The sequence below is a fragment of the Aulonocara stuartgranti genome (assembly GCF_965226115.1).
Source record: "Aulonocara stuartgranti genome assembly, chromosome: 1".
Classification (NCBI taxonomy): Eukaryota; Metazoa; Chordata; class Actinopteri; order Cichliformes; family Cichlidae; genus Aulonocara; species Aulonocara stuartgranti.
Window position 1 is genome coordinate 8,262,093 of NC_138939.1, and position 21,180 is coordinate 8,283,272.

The 21,180-nt window shown below is 36.2% G+C and overlaps 1 protein-coding gene across 1 annotated transcript; it reads right to left on the reverse strand.

The window, feature by feature from the left end:
* Window positions 1-597: 597 nt before the first annotated feature.
* Window positions 598-17,036, reverse strand: pepd (peptidase D). The gene is made up of 15 exons (XM_082529440.1): window positions 16,939-17,036; window positions 14,727-14,910; window positions 12,770-12,897; window positions 12,038-12,101; window positions 8,957-9,004; window positions 8,554-8,615; window positions 8,153-8,197; window positions 6,896-6,971; window positions 5,559-5,605; window positions 4,641-4,709; window positions 3,881-3,958; window positions 3,347-3,495; window positions 2,786-2,970; window positions 1,836-2,027; window positions 598-1,068 (listed from the first exon to the last, which is right to left on the reverse strand). Exons 1-15 carry the CDS (start codon window positions 16,953-16,955, stop codon window positions 940-942), a joined length of 1,473 nt encoding a protein of 490 aa, XP_082385566.1. The 5' UTR covers window positions 16,956-17,036; the 3' UTR covers window positions 598-939.
* Window positions 17,037-21,180: the final 4,144 nt, after the last annotated feature.

A 21,180-nucleotide genomic window follows, 5' to 3' on the forward strand; every position in this document is an offset into this window, starting at 1 on the left:
ACCATTTCTCTGTAATAAACTCTCTTTTCCAAAGATGAGTGATTTCTCGATCAGATATATATATATTTTTTAATTATTATTTTCTTGTTTTAGCAACATTAAATTTAAAAACTGTACTTTTGAGTTAAAATATATATTTATAATTTTAACAAATGACAAATTAAAAAGGCATGAAATTTTTTTTGTATCGAGAAAATATCGAACCGTGACACCAAACTATCGAATCGAACCGTGAATTTTGTGTATCGTTGCACCCTTATATACACATGTATTTCACAATACCTGTTTTACAGACCACACCATTTATGAGCACAAATGTATTTTTACAAGGAACTGCATCACAGCTACATCAATACAGCACTAATGAAACAAACAATGTTTATTGCTGTGCTATTTCGAAATGCCGTCTTATTTGCAAATAAATCAGTGCAGTCCTACTTGCAGTAATACTTTACGAATGGTGAGTAACTGAAGTACTCATCATTCAATTTACACTAATTAGTCTTTTTTGCACTATTTCTTTGTCAAGTGTAACAATTTGTATATTTACAAATGTTTTTTTAACTGACCAATAAATGACCAAGTCTTTTACACAGCTGGAAATTAAAAGATTTATTTACGGCAATTTCAATGCAATGTTTAGAAAGAGGAACATATAAGAATATTTTTTTAAAATCAGAAATGTATTTTCCTTGGAGGCACAAAGATTTTAATGTAATACTGTATTATTGTAAAGTTTGTCAAGTAAAACTGACAGTGGCTAATGTACATCAGAACTTTAAACTTTACAAAAGCTTTATGTGATGCTGCTGATCTCGATTGCGTATCTGTTTCATGATTAAGATATGAGAGTCAAGAAATAAGTTGAGCTTTACTGATTAATGTTGATATTCCTCAGTAATCATATAGAAAACTTCAATGAAAGTTAATTTAGTTTCTTCAAACAACTGGACTGAAAGGTTTTGTGGAGTCAGCCATAAAAGCTTCAATCTCCTCAACTGTACGAGGTACACAAGTCATCAGCTCTATGCCGTCTGCTGTGACCGCGATGTCATCTTCAATGCGAACCTACAGAAAGAAGGAACAAAGTGGTTAGTGACACATGAAAATAGTCAAAAGCAGGAGGCATTCAAAGATTTGAAATGAGCTGGACCAGTTACTGAAAGTTTTTTAAATATACATTTTCATTTGCTGATTATTTTGTAGGAATACCCTAGTTTAAGACTCAAACTATCAATTTGAAATGTATTTTAGGTTGATCTGAGCTACTATACTACTTTCTTTGGAGGAATACATCCTCACATTTATTTTGCTGATTTCTCAGGATTTGTCATTAAATGGCCGTGACAGAAAATCTGTTACTCTAACATTAATTAGCCTAAACATATTTGTGATATTACTTTTCAGTTAATAGACTTTATAAATACTTGTATGACAATCTAGGTTCTATTGTGACTTTGAACTGATCAAAAATATGACACAATACCTAAAATACCATAACATTCAATAGATCTTGCAGTGTTTAATTTACATATAAAAAGTCAAAGATGGTGGGACAAGAAAAAGCACACTCTACAGACACAATTTTAGAGATAGCAGCACCTTAAATTTTAAACTGGCTGACATTTTCATGCTTAAAGTGACATTATTCAATCTTTATAGCTTTTTTCTTCAAAGTTGTACATTTGGCCTTTAGCAAATCATGAAAGAATACCAATCCTGTCAGACTGTAAACCAAGCAGAAGCTGAATTAATTTCAGTATCAGTTGGCCCTTTGTTCTGTTACCACCCTGGTCTAACATAAACAACAAAAAGAACTGTGCAAGCATACTAACCCCTCCGAAGCCACGGAAGCGAGCCAGCACTTGGTTGTTGATGAAGCAGCTCTGGGCAGGGTTAGCCAGGGCCTGGTTCAGCAGGTGGTTGATGAAGTATATGCCAGGCTCCACGGTAAGAACCATCCGTTCCTGCACCAGGCGGCCCATCCTAAGACTCTTCAATCCAGGCTCGTCAATTCGCTCGATACCCTATACAGCAGTTGACAGTAGTATTATTTAATTATTTAAATAAATGTACTTTTAAAATATGTGCAAAACTGACTAAATTGAGGTTTATCCAACTACTGTATCTGATACCATAAATAAATGCTATTATATTTTTTGTCAGTTTGCTCATCAAAGTCAAAATATTTCAGGGTTTTTCATGCAAGACTTTATGTAAAAATCATCAAAATGCTTTTTACTCAAACAAGAAGAAGAGACAGATAAGAGCCATATAACATGGAAGTTTATTAATTCATCATTTTTATATTTTCCTGTCACACTTACCAAAGTCAGTTAACAGCATTGTCATGTATCCACACACTGAGCACTGCATTCAGTGATTCCCACCCCCTCAAAGTTTAATTCTCATACTGTTGCTGTCAGCAGGGGAACATTCAGTAGTTCTACTGGAAATGCTGAGGGTTAACCAACTTCTCTATTTACATGTCAAAACTGAATATCACTACAAATTCCTCCACCACAGCGTGAAACTATCTGTGCTCAAAGTTCAGATGACATTTCATCTTCCCCTCATCCTGAACTTGTTCCTTGCAGCCTGGCCTAATTTAGTTCCTCTCTCACTTCTGCACCAATGGTCTCTTTATTACTGAGGACACATCAATATTCCAGTAACAGAAATATTTTCGTCCTCTACTGTCTTCAGACTATTACTGTCACAGAAATAACTGCTGACTAGTTGTTGTGTTGTGTGAAATTGCAGAACACAAGAGTTCTGTTCTCACCTCAGGGTAACCTCCTACATCGTGCACATCAATACCCAGCAAATGTCCAAGGCCATGGGGCATGAATACAGAGCCCAGGTGGACCTTCATCATGTCCTCCACGCTGCCAATTAGGATGCCAATCTTTACAAGTTCTTCCAGGTGAACCCTGTCAGCCACACGGTGCATGTCGGTCCACTTCACACCTTTAAAACAAGCATTTTTGTCAATGAACAACAAAGCAGTTAAAAATTTAACTATGCGTGTTATTTTAAAAGATTATTAATTTTTTAGGGACTGTAATTCACAAGGATATTATTTTCAAAGCTCCAATTGTAATGAATACTAAAGAATACTTTTGTAACTACCTAAAACACTACACGTGTAACCAGTTAAAAGACTTTACAGACAAGTATCCTCATGGTGATCAGTTATGATTTGTGCTTAAGAAAAACAGATTTCTATATCTGTAACATATTAATTAGTTTTTAACCCCTATGCTGCTATGTTTCAATAAGAACAGCAGATTCAGTTTTCTTGACATTTGCTCACTTTAATTTTAGTTCGGTAAAATAATATAACCTGGTCTGAGGGCAGCCATCACCGCACGTGAGGCTTTCAGGACGGCTTCGTAGATGGCCCTTTGGTCTGGAGTGAACTTGCCATTAGCTGGGAAGGAGCAGGTGATGTCCGAGGAGTAGCAATAGTACTCTCCACCCATATCAAAGAGACTGCAGGAGACAAAACAAATAAAAATGATTAGAGAATTATTAAAGAATTTATTTCCAACATGTTTTATGTTTGTGTCCCACATGCTTTTCGATAAAAAGAGATGCACAGAGATGGCAAAGTCACTAAAGGTCACAAGAACAGTAACCTTGATGGCATTTGCGATGGTATTTGACAAAAACTGCATGCTGGGAAATGGCTCATTTAGGAGAATCTGTACACATTTATACCTTGTAAAGCACTTTGTGATCTAGAAATGTGCTATATAAATAAAATTTTACTTACTTACTTACATTCTGAATTAAGATCCAGAAGAATGAGGTGGTTGTAGTCCCCCCCACTCATTAAAAAAAAACAAAAAAAAAAACACAACCCATCGGTACTCACCACATATCTCCACCTGCGATTGTCTTGTCATTAGGAGCGCCAGCATGACCATAATGGAGAACAGAGGAATTATTGCCACTGGTGGGAATAAACAATGCACCAGTCACAAAACATAAATAACATTATTCTTCAAAGCAGAGAATACTTTAAAGCATCAAATGGATTCCAGTCTCTTGTTTTAAACCCCTAGTTTTAACAGGAAAAACGCTTTCATCTACAGGCCACTAATCTTTACAATGTTCATGATGCATGGCCTTTAACCCAAAAGGCCAGAACATGATTAACAGCATTTCAAAATCTTTCATCCATAATGATGCTGCTCGCTCACAGCTAAAGGGGGGATGTTAATACAGTTTTTTTTAATGAGCATAGTTTATTCTGGCCAACAAATCACCAGGGATACAGAAGAGATGCATGGAGCCTGCTCAACTGTGTCATATACCCTTGAAGGTACTGCAGGAGCATAGTTTCCTCCAATGTATCGCAATTTTGTCGAAAATTGAAGTATTTTCTTTCCCCCTAGGAGCGCTCAACTTAATAGAGGAACAGAGTATTTGGTGCTCTAATGCCTAGGGCTATGGTGTCAGGGTCAACTGCTCGATTGTATGATCAGTATGCTACGATTGCCGGTATTAAACTCTAAAGGAAAAAAGCACTACAGCAATGGTTTTCTTTCATTCATTTTTGGCACCGGGAAGAACAGACTCAATTTGATTTCTAATACCAGAAATAAAACAGGTAATGAATTGTCAATGCTCACGTTCCACAAATACAGGTGTAAGAGGTGTGGCGCATTCCTCCTTTAGTATAGCAGTAGTGCTGGAAAAGACTGCAAAGATAGAAGGAAAAAAAAAATCTAATTACCTGACAGGCTTCCTCTGCCCTTTTCCTGACTCTATGCTTTTTAAGAATTCATTCAGCACTCATTCTTTAATCATCACATGGCCAAACACATCAAACAGCTTTATGACTCTCGACAGCATTGCAGACCTGTGTAGGATGTTAAACTATTCCTCTTAAATGGCCAGCACAAATGAGCATGATGGAAAGCTACTAAGACACCAAGAGTAGTGAATACTCAGACATGAAGAAAGTAAACTGAAATATTTATACTATTACATATTTCTTGTGTTAAGCACCCATATTTTGAGTACCTCAAAACTACAACCAAGCACTGAATCTGAATTTTAATCCTATACTATGTTTGTATACCAGAAGCATGCAGTGAAGCAATATGCACACTTTCCAGTTACCGAGTAACCAGTCATTACGTTACACATCATTATTAACAAGGCCTTCAGATTTCCTACTACACTGGAGCTAATAATTCTAAGCAAGCAAAGAGGTGTGACATTTCTGTTTGTTCCATCTGTGTCACCAGGGTGTAATCTAAACTGATTTATTCATTCATCATCACCTGCTGCTAATTTTACACATCAAAGGTTTAACTAATCCAATTATAATATATAACAAACCAATTACATATCGTCAAACATAGTAAATGCATCAGCATAACATCTACCCAAATTAGTGTGGACTAAGTCCACTTGCTCAAAAATTCATTGTCATGTAAGTAAGCAAGCATAAGTAAAGTCTAAGGAATGCAGTGTGCTTCCATGTCTTGTCACCAAACACAAGTTTTTACGTCTTCATAATAATAAAAAAAAAAAAACTCGACCTCTCCATTTCATATTCTTTCTTTCCGGGTTTCACATGCTTCATGATCTATGCAAAAAAGAAAAACAATATATGAGATTAGCAAGTTTGAAATCTATTTTCTAAATCCTTTTTAAATTAAATTCAAATTCCATCCTCCTTTAAAATGATCTTCAATGTCCACAGAGTGCAAGTTAAGCTTTTTTTAAACTTATTAATATATTTTTTTGTACCTGACTGCACTGTGGCAGAAATATTTTGAATCTCTGCTGGAGGTGTGTTGGTTCCAGTTCTATCAAACTATGAAACAAATGTCCATGATCTCGTGCCATGGTTTTATCTTCCCACAATAAACCGTGAATTTAAACACAGAAAAAGCTGACTGTGTGTGATACACATGGCAGGGAAATAAAGAAACAGATGGATCTTTTCATTGCAGTAGCTAACTGCAGGGACATTACTGGATTTTAGCCAAGCTTTGTGGTGAAATAAACATTTTAACTGAGCATCAGTTTAACTATTTTTGATAAAGTGGTTAAACATTTCTGCTGGTGTAAACAACCAGTGTGTAAACACAGCATGAGTAATGGAGGCTGAAAATCACTTTGTAATGTGCACTACGAAGGGATATGCTAAGTAATTAGGTGCTCATATTGCTTATTCTAGTTAAGCATTTGGAGCTGCTAGAGCATGTTAGTGTGCTTAAAGTTGTTATATTTAAAGATTATATGGATAAAGAATCAACTGGAAGTGCATCATAATTAATTGTATAACCAAATGTGCTAATTTCTAATGCTGCTCTTCTTCTTTATAACACATTTAATAAATGTTCTTTACACAGTTTATGTGCAAAATACTGTATTTTGTAGAGCTGCAGTGAAGTACTACATAAAGGTATAAGGTTTTTATAAGTATGAGAGATGCTTATTAGGGAGCTTCTCTTTTTTAAACAGCAAACACGCAACACTAATTGTGAGTGACTTTAAAGGACAGATAAAATTGTGAGGTTAACTGCTGCTCAGCCCCTGAAGAGGTTATTTATGTTGATAGAGTCAAATCCTGTGCAGATGTAAAGTATTGCTTTAATGTTACAGCTTATTGGTCAAATGCTACCACAGTTAACTGCTCGCCTCCAAGCTACTGGAGGAAGTTAAAATCGATAGTGTTTAAACAGTTTAATGTCTTAGAGGATCCTGAGATCTTTACACCTTTGGGGGAGTTTTAAAATGTAATAAGCTTTTTGATAGTTTGCGTGTTTAATTCCATGCTCTGATTTTTTTTCCTTCCTTTTCCTTTCGTTCCATAAATATACTACTTTCAGTTTTTAAAAATCGCCTGTTTAACTGAGAGCTAACTTACCATTTTGTGGGCTTCACTGGAAACTCTGTTGGTGTAGCGCAAGACCTCCAGCTCCATATCAGTCTTAACGACACGGCTGCAAACAGAGAAGGAGTAACCAGCTGTCTCTCAGACTAAGAAAATCACATTACACATTACAGTGGATCTACAGCCATATAGTACACAGAATATAGGCCTCAGACTAAAAGAAAACTGGTGTATTTTTCTTTAACCTGTACTTTATTTTCCAAATAAGCAAACGTCCTTATTTTTATTTGAGGTAAATAGAAATTAGCTGCAATCTCAAAACTTGTAGAGACAATCAATTTTAACTAGTTTGGTACCACCAGTAAGAGCGGTAGTAGCAATGCTATCAATTTGCCCAGGGGGATTTTCATGGCAGCTATTTCGTGGACGATTCTTGTAGTATGCAAACTCAAAACTGGACTGATTCCATTCATTAATGTCATTATTAAGATGAGCAAGGACAGAAAGTTTGAAAAAGTACCCATATTTAGTGCAACATCTGTACTCTAGTGGCTGAAATAGTCATTTCTAATATACATTGCTAACATAGCAACAAGTGTAAGAATCACGTGTCGAGAAGCTTTTAGGTAATTTTAAGGTAAGTTGTATATAAATGAGATCTGTCATTTTTTGTTATTACAGTTGATGCTTTATAAGCTACTGTTGCAGAGCTACCTATAATATTTATGTCTACAATGTGAGTCTTTCACTTGAATTAAAACTTTGCTTGCTAATTTATACCATGCTGTTCTCATGTTTTGTGTGTACCTAAGATGGCTTAGTAATGAAATGAAATAAAGATTTCTATACAAATAATCCACATAAATAATCCAATGCACTTGTAACAAACAGTAACAGTAATTAAAAGGGGGAAAAAAAGAGCTGTAGTGAGACGAGTGTGCAGAGGGTTCAATCAAGCCCTGCTTCCCATGAGGTGTGCCTGAAAAGCATTCCTCCTCATTTTAGAAAATGTCAATTCATCTGGAGGGTGCAAGCTCTAATGCCAAGGACAACCAGGCAAGCACGAAGTCCATTACATCCACACAATCTCACTTCTCAATTGAGAGGGGAAAAAAAGAAAGAAAAAGAAACAACCACAAGAAAAACCCCCGTTTCTGATAGCAGACACACAATTACCTCACTGGGCAGCTGTAATTGCCAAGATTTGCGAGAATCTGACTGAACAAACTCTTAGGCAAAAAGTGCTTTTTCTCAAGTGGACTTTTTCAGTGACAAATTTTAATTACTTACCAGTCCACAATGACAGGGTGTAAAAGAGTGTTGTTCACTTGGAAGCTAATCCAAGAAAGAAAAGCAAAAAGAAAAGAAATTAAATGAATATGAAGCAAATGGTTACATTTCTTTTGAAACAAGTACTTGAGCCTTTTTTAAAAGTATCTGGGGTTAGAGTAGGATGATAAAAATAGCAAATATATGCAGTTAAAAGAACAAAGACCAGTGCCAAGGACAATGCTATTATTAATCAATGAATAACAAGAAAATTTGTTTAATTGAATTATATTTGAAATTAGGTTAATCAGCAACAATAAGTATATGTAAGAGTTTTCTGCATTCTTAGTGAAAAACAGAAAAAACCCATCCACAAACAAAGTATAATTATGTTAATGCAAATTGAAGCCAATTAAACATACCGACTAATTCCATCAAAGGAGGCCTCACGGCAAGTGCTCCCACTATCTGTATTCTGTCCTCGCTGCAGAAAAAATATAAAACAGGCAAACAAGTGATCACATCACCACCGTGTGAATATAAATGTTTATACAGCTTAGTAAATATTTTCTGGTATCTAGGAGTTCATCCATTTTTAAAAGGTAACCTTTTTCAAAAACAGATTTGGTGCTACTATATAAGAGCTTAATTAAACAATTCTTTTATTTTTCATACAACTGAGGTGGGAGCCAACATAAAGCAGGGTACAGAGGGGTGATTAGGGTGAGGATGATTCAGCAAAATACTCCCATACCAGCAATATTCAATACTACTTAACAGAAGCTTAGCATTAGCTGTAATTGGGCAAGAATGAGTGAGACATACCAGTGTGAGGAGAACTGCTGGTTTTAGGTTGGACAGGACATTGGCTATCTACAGGAATGCAGACAAAAACTAATTAGACATATCATAGCATGGCAGAAATAACAAGCACAAGTTTTCCTTTGCTTTCAGGTGGCAGAATAAAGGTGACTTTGGCAGGAACCATCCTGCCTCTGTGGCTTCTCCAGCAGGATGTAAGAACAATAAAGCCTTGGATCACTGACCTGAAAGAGCTGCTTAATAAAAAGAAAAAAAGCCTTCAGGTCTGGGGACAGGGAAGAACTGAGAAGCATGTAGCACGACCTAAGGGTGAAGCTGAGGAAACACAAAGACTCCTACGGGAGTAAAATAAAGACAATCACTGGGTTTAAAGTGACAGACAGACAACCAGTGGGCAGCCTGGAGAGAGCAAATGAGCTAAACGATGTCTTCAACAGGTTTGGTTCACAGCCCTTTGCTGTCTCCTCCACACAAACTCTGGTCTCCACTCACCCTCGCTCCCCTTCTTCTCCCCAAGTGAACTCTATGGATCAGAGTTCCTAAGGCAGCTCAAATGATGTGTGCACCAAAATGCTCTACAGTGCTAGAGGAGCAGCATCAGAGCCGGAGACACCAATAAACTCAATAAACTAATTAGGAAGTCTGGCTCTATGACTGGCTGGAAAACTGGTCACACAATCTGCTATCCATCACAGATAATCCTGACCATCCTCTGCACCACTTACTGGGCAGGCAATACAACATATCTACCTGTCAGAAAAGTTTCTGCCAAATAATAATAATATCCTTAATAAAACTAAAATTCCTAAATTATTCACTCCATTGTCTTAAAACACGCTTTATCTTCAAAACCTACAATCTAGATTCTAGCAGCTCAAATTTTAGAAACTGGAATAAGACATAGTTTGAAAGGACACTCACATGAATATTGTCTGAACAGTTTTAATGGCAATGTGAGGAAATCATTCTCATTCTCAACTGTAAATTTAAAACATGAAAACATTTACCCTGTATATAGTGATGATGCATAGAGGATCTGCTCATGGTTAAAAATGCATCTATTATTTAAAAGTTAAAAAATATTGAAACAGAACACAACAGAATCATAAAAATGCCAGATACTATTAAAACACAAATTCAACAATTTAAAGGTGATTTGTGTGCATTTAAAGTAGGGTAGTGCAATGAAAAGTGTGTGTGTGCATCAATACCTCCCATGTCTGAGTGCTGCCTAAAATATTCATGACCTGATTTGGATAAGAAAGAAATATTGTTCTCTTTTTGGTTCTTCTGTAGGCAGCATTGCCATCTGAATGCTGAACACCACCAACTGCTTTTTTGTCTTTCTAGATGTCAGCCTTGGGTATTTGTAGGTAGTCGTGCAGTTTATTATTTTTTTCTAATTTTACCTACTGTGTTAAGCTGGTGTTGATTCATGGAAAACTTGGCAGATGACTTGCATCTTAACCTGTGACTAATTAGGATATCTAACGCCTCAAGCAGGTGCAGAGATGTTAAAATACCTGAAATATCATCTGAAGTATGAATCATCACCTGGACAAAATGTAAACATGGAAATTACTGTATAATTATGTGATCGTTTAAATGCTAACCTCTTAGCATTTTCTGGCTAGTGAACACTCTTATATTGTACTCTGCATATATTTTATGATTTGTTAACATGAACACCTCCAGAATAGCTCTGGTGCTGTCAATCCACCAGTACAGCTCCCCTGGGAATCTGCTGTCAACACTGATAAACATAACCATTTTTCTACTCTCTCAAAACATGCAATTACAAAGAGCCTTAACTTAAGTGCATTCCTCACACTGGGCTGTTAAATGAAGCAAACAGAAGTGCAGGTTACAAATTTAAATAATACAATTCAAAATGAAGCCCCCCTAAGAGTATGGGTGGTTTGGCTCTTTCTCAGTTATGCATTCTAATGAACTGTTGTACCAAATGGATTATCAGTGTAATGCTCCATGTGCTTTGGGGGAGCCAAAAGCACTGTCCACATTTTCTCAACAAGGTTAAGGACTATCCTCTGAGATTTTACACCGTCTCACACAAATAACTTTAGTTCTGTCGTCCTATTATATGCAAATACAAACATGTCTCAGAAATCATTTCAAACCTTTCCATAAATATTCTATTATAATTTCAATAACTAACTATAAATCAAATAAGACCTGCACTAAAAATGTATTTGGCACATATCTTGTAGAAGGTTGTCAATAGGGGTTTAGCCAAGATGTGCAACTAGCATAGTGACGATTCTTCTTTAAAAAAATAATAATATCTGTTTTAAAACACATAGCACAATTTCACAAGTTACCCTTTCTTACTTGTAGCACAGAGCAAGAGATGGCTTACATCAGCAGTATTCTCACTACTGAAAATACTGTTTAATTTAGGCTCAGATGGTGCCTGGGTAGCATGCAGGAGGCAGGATGCATAAAGGCCACCTGCTACTTGTGAATACACCTGTCTATTACCTGCGCTTTTCACACATCAGTATAATTATATGTCACACTGACTTTGTACCAGGGAGCTGAAAGGTTAGACTGTTTAATCAAAGTCCTTCTAAAAGCAAGGCTCGCTATTCATCTTGAAATGGCTCTAGGCACTTATGTGGCCAGTAATTTTGAAGCATTATGTAAATTAACTTTAATTCTAATAGTTGTCAGGGTATGTATAAAATCACCAGTAAAATCTGATCAAATGTTCTTAAAGGGTTTAGTGCTATTGCCCCAGCATAAGGTTTCAGTTTTTTCTTCCCCTGGGAAGTTACACGTGTATCGCTGCCTTTGGTCTCACAGAATTCTTCAATAAATTTGAATTCAAGATTCTTTGACTTTTCTCACTTGTAACTGTTTCTAGTTTCATGAGTGAGCCAACTGCACCTTTGCTGGGTAATGACTATAAAAGCTCAGAGCTGCAACGTATGCGAGGAAAACGGCACTAATGTCCTTTGATCCTGGTCATGGCTTTATCAATTAACATTAAAGATCAGCTACCATACAGAAAAACAGATCACACCAGAGAGGCTGGGCTGTAAAGACCAACACTGACAGACTTACGTCACAGGTGTGGTGCACCTCATCAACAGCATACTTCTCCTTGAAGTGCTCTTTGGGAAAGATCCTGTCAATAAACGAAAAACATAAAACTGATGAACAAGTGCACTAGACAAACCATACACATAAAATCAGACGAATTTTCAAAGGCTTGTCTCTTAAAACATTACTGATGGGCTATGTTACAACACACTAGCAGAAGTGCAGTATTGAGGACAGAGTTCAGAGAGGAAAGAAACTGAGCAGAACCTAGAACATTAATTGCTGATCACGTTACTTTTGAGTGAATTTTTTTTCTTAAAGAGTCATATGACAAAAGATGCTTTTAGGTTTCTAGATTAGGGAAGTGAGCATGACCATGTGAGATGGTCAGTATCGGTTATGGTGTCCAGAGTTTTCAATGATCGTCTTATACACAACCAAACAATACTATGGATAAATAAATAAATCTAGTTTAACTGAACAATTTATTCTGTAGTGAGTGAGTGATCTTGATATTATAGGGCACCACTGCTATAGTCCAAATCACTAAGACTGAGGAGGTCTATGTATTTATAAAATGATTATATATTATATTGCATTTGACAATAAATATAATACACAATTAAATACACAAGGTTTAAAAGCTGATAACATAACTGTCAGCCCTTCCTTGAAGGTATAGCTCACTGCTATGGACTAGCGGATGCTGATGTTGGCCTTGTACACTGCTCTTTGAGGATTAGTGTGACTCACTCTCCCATCCAAGTAGCATAGCTCTCGGGCAGTTTAGGAACAAAAAGAATGGATTTCCCAGAGTCCACATCAATGGCTCCGTAGCAGTCAGCCTCAGTCACTCCAAAAGCCCAGTGGAAGAAAGACTCCTGTACAATCCAAGAATCAGTAACAGGATTAATGAACTAGCTTTGTTCAGATTATTTCATGGGAAATATAAGAGCTTTCCTTTGTCCAGCCAGTTAGGTCAAGTGACATCAAAAGTAAACCTTCAATATTCTGACTGATTTCTGTTCAAGCAAATAACAGTCTTGAGTTTGTGTTGTAGAAGAATTATATTCAAGAAAAAAAATGCAGCTAAGTTTTTTCTATGCAGTGTACAGGTTGTCCAAGATATTTGTGGCAGGGTGTGGAGAATATGCAAACAAGAAATGTTGAAACCTGACTTTGTCCAGGTCAGGTGTTTGTGCACTCAAATTGAATACACTGATTGTTCAGACAAAATGAACTACAGCTATTGATTATTTTAGAAATTAAGTTTAGATTAATTGAGTAATCTGATAAGAATACTTCTGTTTTTATTAATAAGAAATAATAAAGATTCAAAAGCAAAAGAATAATGATGATGCACAGAGATGTGGTGCAGAATATGTCGTTTGCCATTTGTTTGAAGCCAGCTCACCTCCTGCAACCACTTTTCCGAGAATACACGCTTCTTTTACGGTTCGGACTCCTTCTGACATTTCTTTGGAGGTGGAGGAACACCAAAGTAATTGCTTAAAGGAGCTTCTTCAACATATTTAAGAGTCCTAAACAAATGTCTAACCTCCTCCAGAGAATCTTATGTACGCAAACGCGCATTCCAACTTCTTATCTGTTGCTCGTCTTTTATTTTGATAGCCTATGCGCACCTGCAGACCACTTATGTGCACCCCTAGTTATTAACTTATGTTAATAATAATAATAATAATAATTCAGTGACCAGCCTAACAGCACCAGGTCAGTGGCTCAGAGTTTTATTACATTTTAATTAATATAATTTATTGAAATAAATATGGTGTAGTACACCCCATGTCCCCCTTTTAGACTCACCCCTTACTTTCTAAGGCGTCACTTCAATAGAAAGTGGGATGGCTGTAGTCAGCCTTAAGCAAGCTGCCTGACTAAAAAATAGTGTCAGACTAAGATGCATATTTATGCTTTTAATGTAAAATTATTGTAAAGCTTGGTTGTATATTTGTTGCTGTGTAAAATTCAACTCAAATTTTTAAAAAACAAGCAGATTTAAAAACAACTCACATTGGCCAACGTGCTGTGAAAAGAAAAATAAATCACAATAAATAATGGAATAGATAAGTAATAAGTAAAATACATGTTAATAGGTGCTAAACATGTGCAGTTGTGACTAAACAAGGCATAAGAGCCATACTGAGAAAATACCATGATGGGCTTTGCAGTCAAACAGAAGGCTCTTGAAATTAATTCTAAACCTCATTGGGAGTAGAGAGAAGCCGAAACCTGCTGGTGGATGGAAGGAGCTAAAAAGTCTTCAGATTTGTGCTTGTGGTTTGATGAAGATCTGATGAAGAACGTTTTTATGGCAATCCTGCTGTTTTAGACCTTAAAAACACACTTTAACTCTTAACACCTGAGTAGACTCTACATTAAACTACGACAGCATCATCTCCCCTACTTTTTGTGGAGAAAACTGGGGGTCGTTTGGGCTTAATGGTGTAATACTTTTTCTTCACACGCAAACTCCTAAATAGGTTTTTGTTGCAGTTCTGTTTTTTGTGTGAGAGAAACGTTCATGCTTACACTGATTAAACAAAGCATTGAAGCAAAGAATTTCCCTCAAGGACTTTTTGTAATCAAGTTAACCAAGGAATCTCTGCAGCTCTAAAATAAAGAGCAAACTCACTGATAGGCTGGGCTCCTTTAACGAATGAATAAATACACTACCAATACATGTACCAACCTGTCTGAAGAGGACGTCTGTGTCCGTGCAGTACCTCTGCGTCTGTTCTCCTCCCTGCAGCACCACTACTGACTTTGGCACCACACCATCTTTGGCTTTCAGCCCCTGGCACAGTCGCCGTCGGTTCTCGGCAAAAAGGGCAGCAGACACCCTCAGGGTGTCATTGCCCAGCCAGTAGACAGGTCTGAAAGGACAGGAAGACAAAATATCTCAACGTGGCTCAGGGTGGAGTAGTGGCTGGAGAAAATGATGCATAGTTGGAGTCAAAATTAGAACTGCCCTGTATCAGCGAGCACAAGACTGCAAACACAATTACTAAACTTACCACACTGTTTGCATCATTCAGCTATTCTCTCATATCCTTATATGTATATAGCAAAAATTTATTGTCATGATTCACACAGTTAATGTTGTACCACTGTGGTAGTACACAGTGGAGTCATATGTCCCAAATCTGTCTATAATTGCAGTATAAATGATCAATTCTCAATTAATGTTAGGGCAAACCAGCAGCGCTCAGACAGAACATCAAAACCCTGCCTAATACCGTGCCGGCCTCCTTGTGTCAGCAAAAGTGGTCTGAACCATCAAAACATGGACTTTGCGCCCTACAGATTGTGGTGTTGGAACTTTAATATTGTGGTTGAGTGATGAAGATTTTATCTAATAATACATCACAGTCACTATAAAAAAAGATTTATTCCAGAATAAATAGCAGGAGTAGATGACCTGCCGTGTTTTTAGTTCTATTTGGGAGTAATCCTCAGGATTTGCTCAGTACTATCAAACTTTTAAAGAGAGAGGTGAACGTTTGCCCGAGCTCCCTTCGGGAAGAGTTAAGACATAAGCTACAGACAGATAGACAGCCTTGTAAGTGATAGGTCTTGGGTATAAATCTTGGTCTCTGGCTGTAGCTTGGCTGATAAGATTAAAAACCCAACATATCTGTACCAAAGGTTAATCTATAACTTCCTAGAATTTAATGGCTGATGGCTTTCAGTATCATTCCCGGTTGACTGAGTTTACTGGCTAAAGTGTGTATCTGCAACAAAATAGAGCCACTTCTATTATTGAGCAAGGCAGATAAAATCTATGAAACTGGAAGCCAACTATTCCACCCAACAAAAGCTCAGAAATAGGAATAATACCTTGTATAGTACAACTGTATCAATAATTTAAGATTAGAAAACCCTAAAATTTCTATTGATGTGCTAGATTACATAATACTGTGAGGTGTCTCATCTGCTTGTTCCACACTCTGAAAATTGCCTGGGACACTCTAGCAGAGATAACTTTATATGTGCTGACTGCAGACTTTTTCATGATTACCACAGCAGATTATTTTATTGTTTTATAATGGTTAATAAGTCAGTCTGGGTTGTTTCACAATTGCAAGAAAATTGACCTTTGCTGAGATCAGCATAATACTACAAGGTGTACAAACTCGGAACAAGAAGACTGAAATGTAAGAATTAAAATCGTTTTAACCAATTTATAGCCTATAGCCTTGTAGCTAGCTAGTTTTTTTTTTTTTTATTCATTAAAAAAACTAAAGTAATTCAAAAGTTGGTTTTCTATTTTGCTGGAATTCACAGCGTTTCTTATACAGCCCTTGAGGACAACGTTTAATTTACTATATATAGTTACTTTATATCTAACATTCTAAATAGTTGCAGTTGAAGTTGCAGACTTGTGCACAACTTTTCAAGGTACACTTGTCCCAGTTCTCCTGTGGCTTTTAGGCTGTCTCTGTGTCTTCCGTTTAATCATGTGGCTCCTTGAGCTCAGATAATGTTCCCTTTCTATGTAGTTTTACCCTGAAATATTTAGTAACTTTTTGGATTATTTTCTAATATTGATACTGATTTTAAAATACACACACGCGCACCCAACAGTTTAGGTACACACACACACACACACACACACACACACACACACAAATCCATGCAGTAAAGCAAAAGTGCGTCACAATATTACAGACAATAGCGAAAACGTAGCTGCAAGTATCAACAGTTAAGAAGTCCCATATTTCACTAAAAAACGGGTACTTATCGCGCAGTTTGACAGTTAATAAAGGGTGTTTTTTAGCTGGCAACATATATCGCGAATACGTAAGTGAAACATGCATGCAGCAAAGCAGGTTACGCTAACACCACTCAATTAATTATTAGGCGTATAATAAATACATATTCATTAGTCAATCACAACTTACTTCGCTGCTGCAGCCATGATATTGCCAAGTGTCCGACGAATGTCACGTGGGGAGAGCAGTCACGTGAGTTTTACGTGGCGACATCAGCTGACGTGGCATGTTGTTGCATTCACGTATTCAGGAAATACGAGCACTAGCAGTCAGTGAAGTAGAATTTCAGTCTTGGCTTAAACGTTTACAACGCCCCGTAGTACAAAAACACATTACCTTAAAGACATAAAAGAAAGTCCTAAGAAGAGTCTTTATAAATGGGTCACTTCTCAAAATACTACTGTTTGTTTGATAACGTTCTGATTGTGAAATTTAAAAAAAATCTTGTCCTTAAAATGAAAAATGATGTGTTAGAGGAATAAATATGCAATAAAATGCAACTCCTCTATAGTCACAGAAAAAATAATTATAATAAAAAAAATGTCGGCACACAAGTACAGAGAATATTAAAGGAATCATGTTCAATACCTCTTTTAAGACTGTTTTTGGCATATTTAATTTTTGACAATATCCTAATAAGGGTTCCTGATTTATTTATTTTAAATAAACCATATAATATTTACTGTGTGTCTGTGTATTATTTAGGCTGTGGAAGGTTTGGGGGCTATGTAGGCATCATATACAGCTCTTTATTTGTGTTTCATAGCCTAACCTCATCAAATATTGTGTTGTTTATTTGTGGCATCTTTTTGTGTGTTCAGTAACTCAAGGATGAAGTGCAGCTGAGTTGAATTCAGGTGACTGACTTTGATACATATATTTCTTTGTTTTAAGATGCTTTCGTGATCTATACACCTAAAATTGATCCTATATCTTGTCATCAATCCCTGAATAAACAACATTAATTTACCTGCAGATGAAAATTACTAATCAGTAATGTACATTTTTTTTGTGCATGACCGTTAACAAACAAAAAAATAAAACCATACTGGATAATTGGATATAGTTACAATTATTTAATATTATTATTAATAATATTTTTGTAGTGTGCTCTATTTGTTTAAGCTATAAGTGCTGCCATACATTAGATGGAAGAGGCATGGTGCAATTAAGACACCTGACCACACACTGACAGTAATACTAAGATTCTGCTTTCGTTTCTTCAATTTTTTTCTGTGCATAGTGTGCTGAGGAAGTGAAATTATCTACTGTCATGAATATAAATGAGCTCACACTAAGAGAATTAGAATCTACATAATCTGTAACCTACTGGGAACAAATGTGTTTATACTTAACGTGCACATGTTGCAGGACACTATCATTTAATTATTTGCTCATAAATGTTTTGCCCTTGCTCAGCGAAGAACGTTTTTTAAATTTTTTTAAAATCATAACTAGTGTACAAAACCTCATTGTTTACAAGTTAGAACTTAATTTACCAACAGCCCAAGGGTTAAGAAACTCACCAAACACTCACAGTAGCTTCAGTTCAAACAAAGTGTGAGAGAATATCTGCTTTTTTACCAATGTATTCTGTGTATATGTTGACTTTTACATGTACTCAGCCTTCAAATAAACGCCCTCCGTTATATACATTTTACTTTTAGTTTACAGGAGAAAAAAGTTTAGCTACTATACATGAGATGTTGTTCATATCAAAATCCTAGTGTTCTCACAACAAAGTGAGATGAGGACACATAAAAACCTGGAAATATACAATATATTTCTTTTTGATTTCATTTTGCATGGAAGCATTTACAGTAGAAACAGTAGGGGGAGATGCAACTCTCTTTTAATAAAATGCAGGGGGAGTTTGAAAAATAATTAATCATCACGAGTTACTGCAGATACATGATGCGAATAACGCCAAACAATGTGTCATGGAAGACAGCATCCAGAACTAGATGACAGACTGTCAAGAGAGTTGACACACCACATGAAGCATGAACAGCTTTCACTGAGATGAAAGTTAGATGTCTGACGATAGGTTAACAAGACATTATGACTCATGTCTCTTTTTCTTGAGAAAGAAAGTTTTGAATAGCTTTATAAATGCACACACAATCAGGGCAGATAAAAGTCATTCCTCTTTATTCTTTGTTGAGTTAGTCGGGGTCATTTATAGGTGGGATAGAGAGAATGGAGCTGAGTAGTCATTGCTTTAAGTATTTGGAAATGTCATTTGGAAATGTCTAAACTCCTCTAAAAGTTTTCAAATTATTTGGACTCTTAAAATGAACACTTATTTAGATTTCGTGATATTATTAATAAGACTCATAACCTTTCCACTACTTTTTCTCCCGCTGTGGTTTCTAAACTAAATGAGGCCATTGCTCTCAATATATTGAGCCTAATTTTAGCTTAAGTCGGGTCCGTATTTGACAGCGACCCAATATTTGTAATCCACAATGGATTTGAAATGAAGCAATACCGGTATGACTGAAAACACAGGCTTTAATTCAGCTTTAATTCGTATGGTTTTTGCAAAAAATATGGTGTTAACTACTGAGGAATTACAACCATTTGTACTGGATTAATTTACGGATTACTTTTCATTCTTATTGTTTATTTGTGGCATCTTTTTGTGTGTTCAGTAACTCAAGGATGAAGTGCAGCTGAGTTGAATTCAGGTGACTGACTTTGATACATATATTATATTTCTTTGATTTAAGATGCTTTTGTGATCTATACACCTAAAATTAATCCTATATCTTGTCATCCATCCCTGAATAAACAACATTAATTTAGTACTACTTTCAGTTATGCATTTTCATATGATAACACTGCCTTCCAAAGCAGATGAGATGTTATGCTTATGACCAGGAGCCTTTTGTCTCAATCTTCTTACTCATCATTCTGGTAAAATACAATATTTCAAGAATCTTCTTTCAGGACTGAGCAGACTTCTACCAAAGTCTAATATGGCCTTTTCAGTGCTACCACTGGTTTACATCTTGAGATAAACCATATTTTTCTACATTCATGAAGACATCTCTTGATTTTACACTTTGTCAGTGATGTGCCTATCATTTTAATGAAAAAAAAAACTAAAAAAATAAAAATAAATCAATAATCAACAATAATTAAAAATAATCAATAGTCAGAAATCCCCTAGTCCTTCATCTGAGGTTTTTCCATGCTCCTCTATGCCTTTTGGTGTTGCTGAGCTTTCCTTTCCTTTAATAATTAACTTCTGCCACTTCCTGCTACAGTATCCCTCTAATGAGTCTCCTTGCCTTGTTACTTCATTGACAGGTTTTTCTACTATGTATAAGCTTTTAATACTTCAGCTCCTGACTTTTTTATCACCTAATTGTTCTTAAAGTTATGTGGAAACAGCCCGCACCTGGCCATGAAGCTTCTTATCAGTCAATAGTCCTTTATGTAGTACCCCCAGTTTTTTGGTCTATGAAAGTAGAGGTACTACTTGTTGTTATTGTTGGGGTTTTTTTTTTTAATCTAAAGCTAAAAGAGTACTCTTCCTTCACAACCCGGTTGCTTCATTTCAAATTGATTATGGTGTGTATAGAGGAAAAAAAAATAGTGAAAATGATGTTAATGTCCTGTTCTATCCAGTACTCATTATATTCATAAGCATACACTCGGTACTTTCAAAAGGTCAGAGTAAAATCCAGTTTTTTTAATTCTTTACAATCTATTTACAAAAAATGTCACATTGGTTCTTAGAATAATCGGTGGCTTGTGTCAAATTCTGTCCTGTTCCACACACATAATGTTGGAAGTGTTTTTGCCACTAGTACAAAGGAAGGCTTTAGGACACAGGCATCAAGCCACCACTGTCACTAGGGACTAAGCGCCAATTCCCCTGCGTCCTAAATTTTATCTGTCGCACCAGCTGTAAGTTGTGCTGATGCAGTTGAATTGCTTGACTTTGAACTCCAAACTTTGCTCCTTGCAGGCTTTGGACATTTGCAATGGGTGGCAGGGCATCTTCAAAAATACTACATTATTAATTAAAAAGAAAGCAGTGTGGCTGTGATCACAGACTTTTGTAATATGAAGGATATAATAGTAGATAAAAGGTAAATGAATGGTTATTTAAACCAAAAGAAAAGAAAAATATATAGACAGTGATATTTTATAACCAAAAAGTCAGAAATACCTACTCAGACAGTAAATAAGGGTTGTCCTCCATCCTTCAGTGATTAGTTTCCCTGAGCAAGGTATTTAAACCTTAACGAGCAAGACTGAGATTGATGAGGGCAGCTCACAGATGCAAAAGCGTGTATTTGTCCTAGTTAAACATATCCCCTCACAGATCATTTCTACAAATTTGCTGTTCTTGCCTCA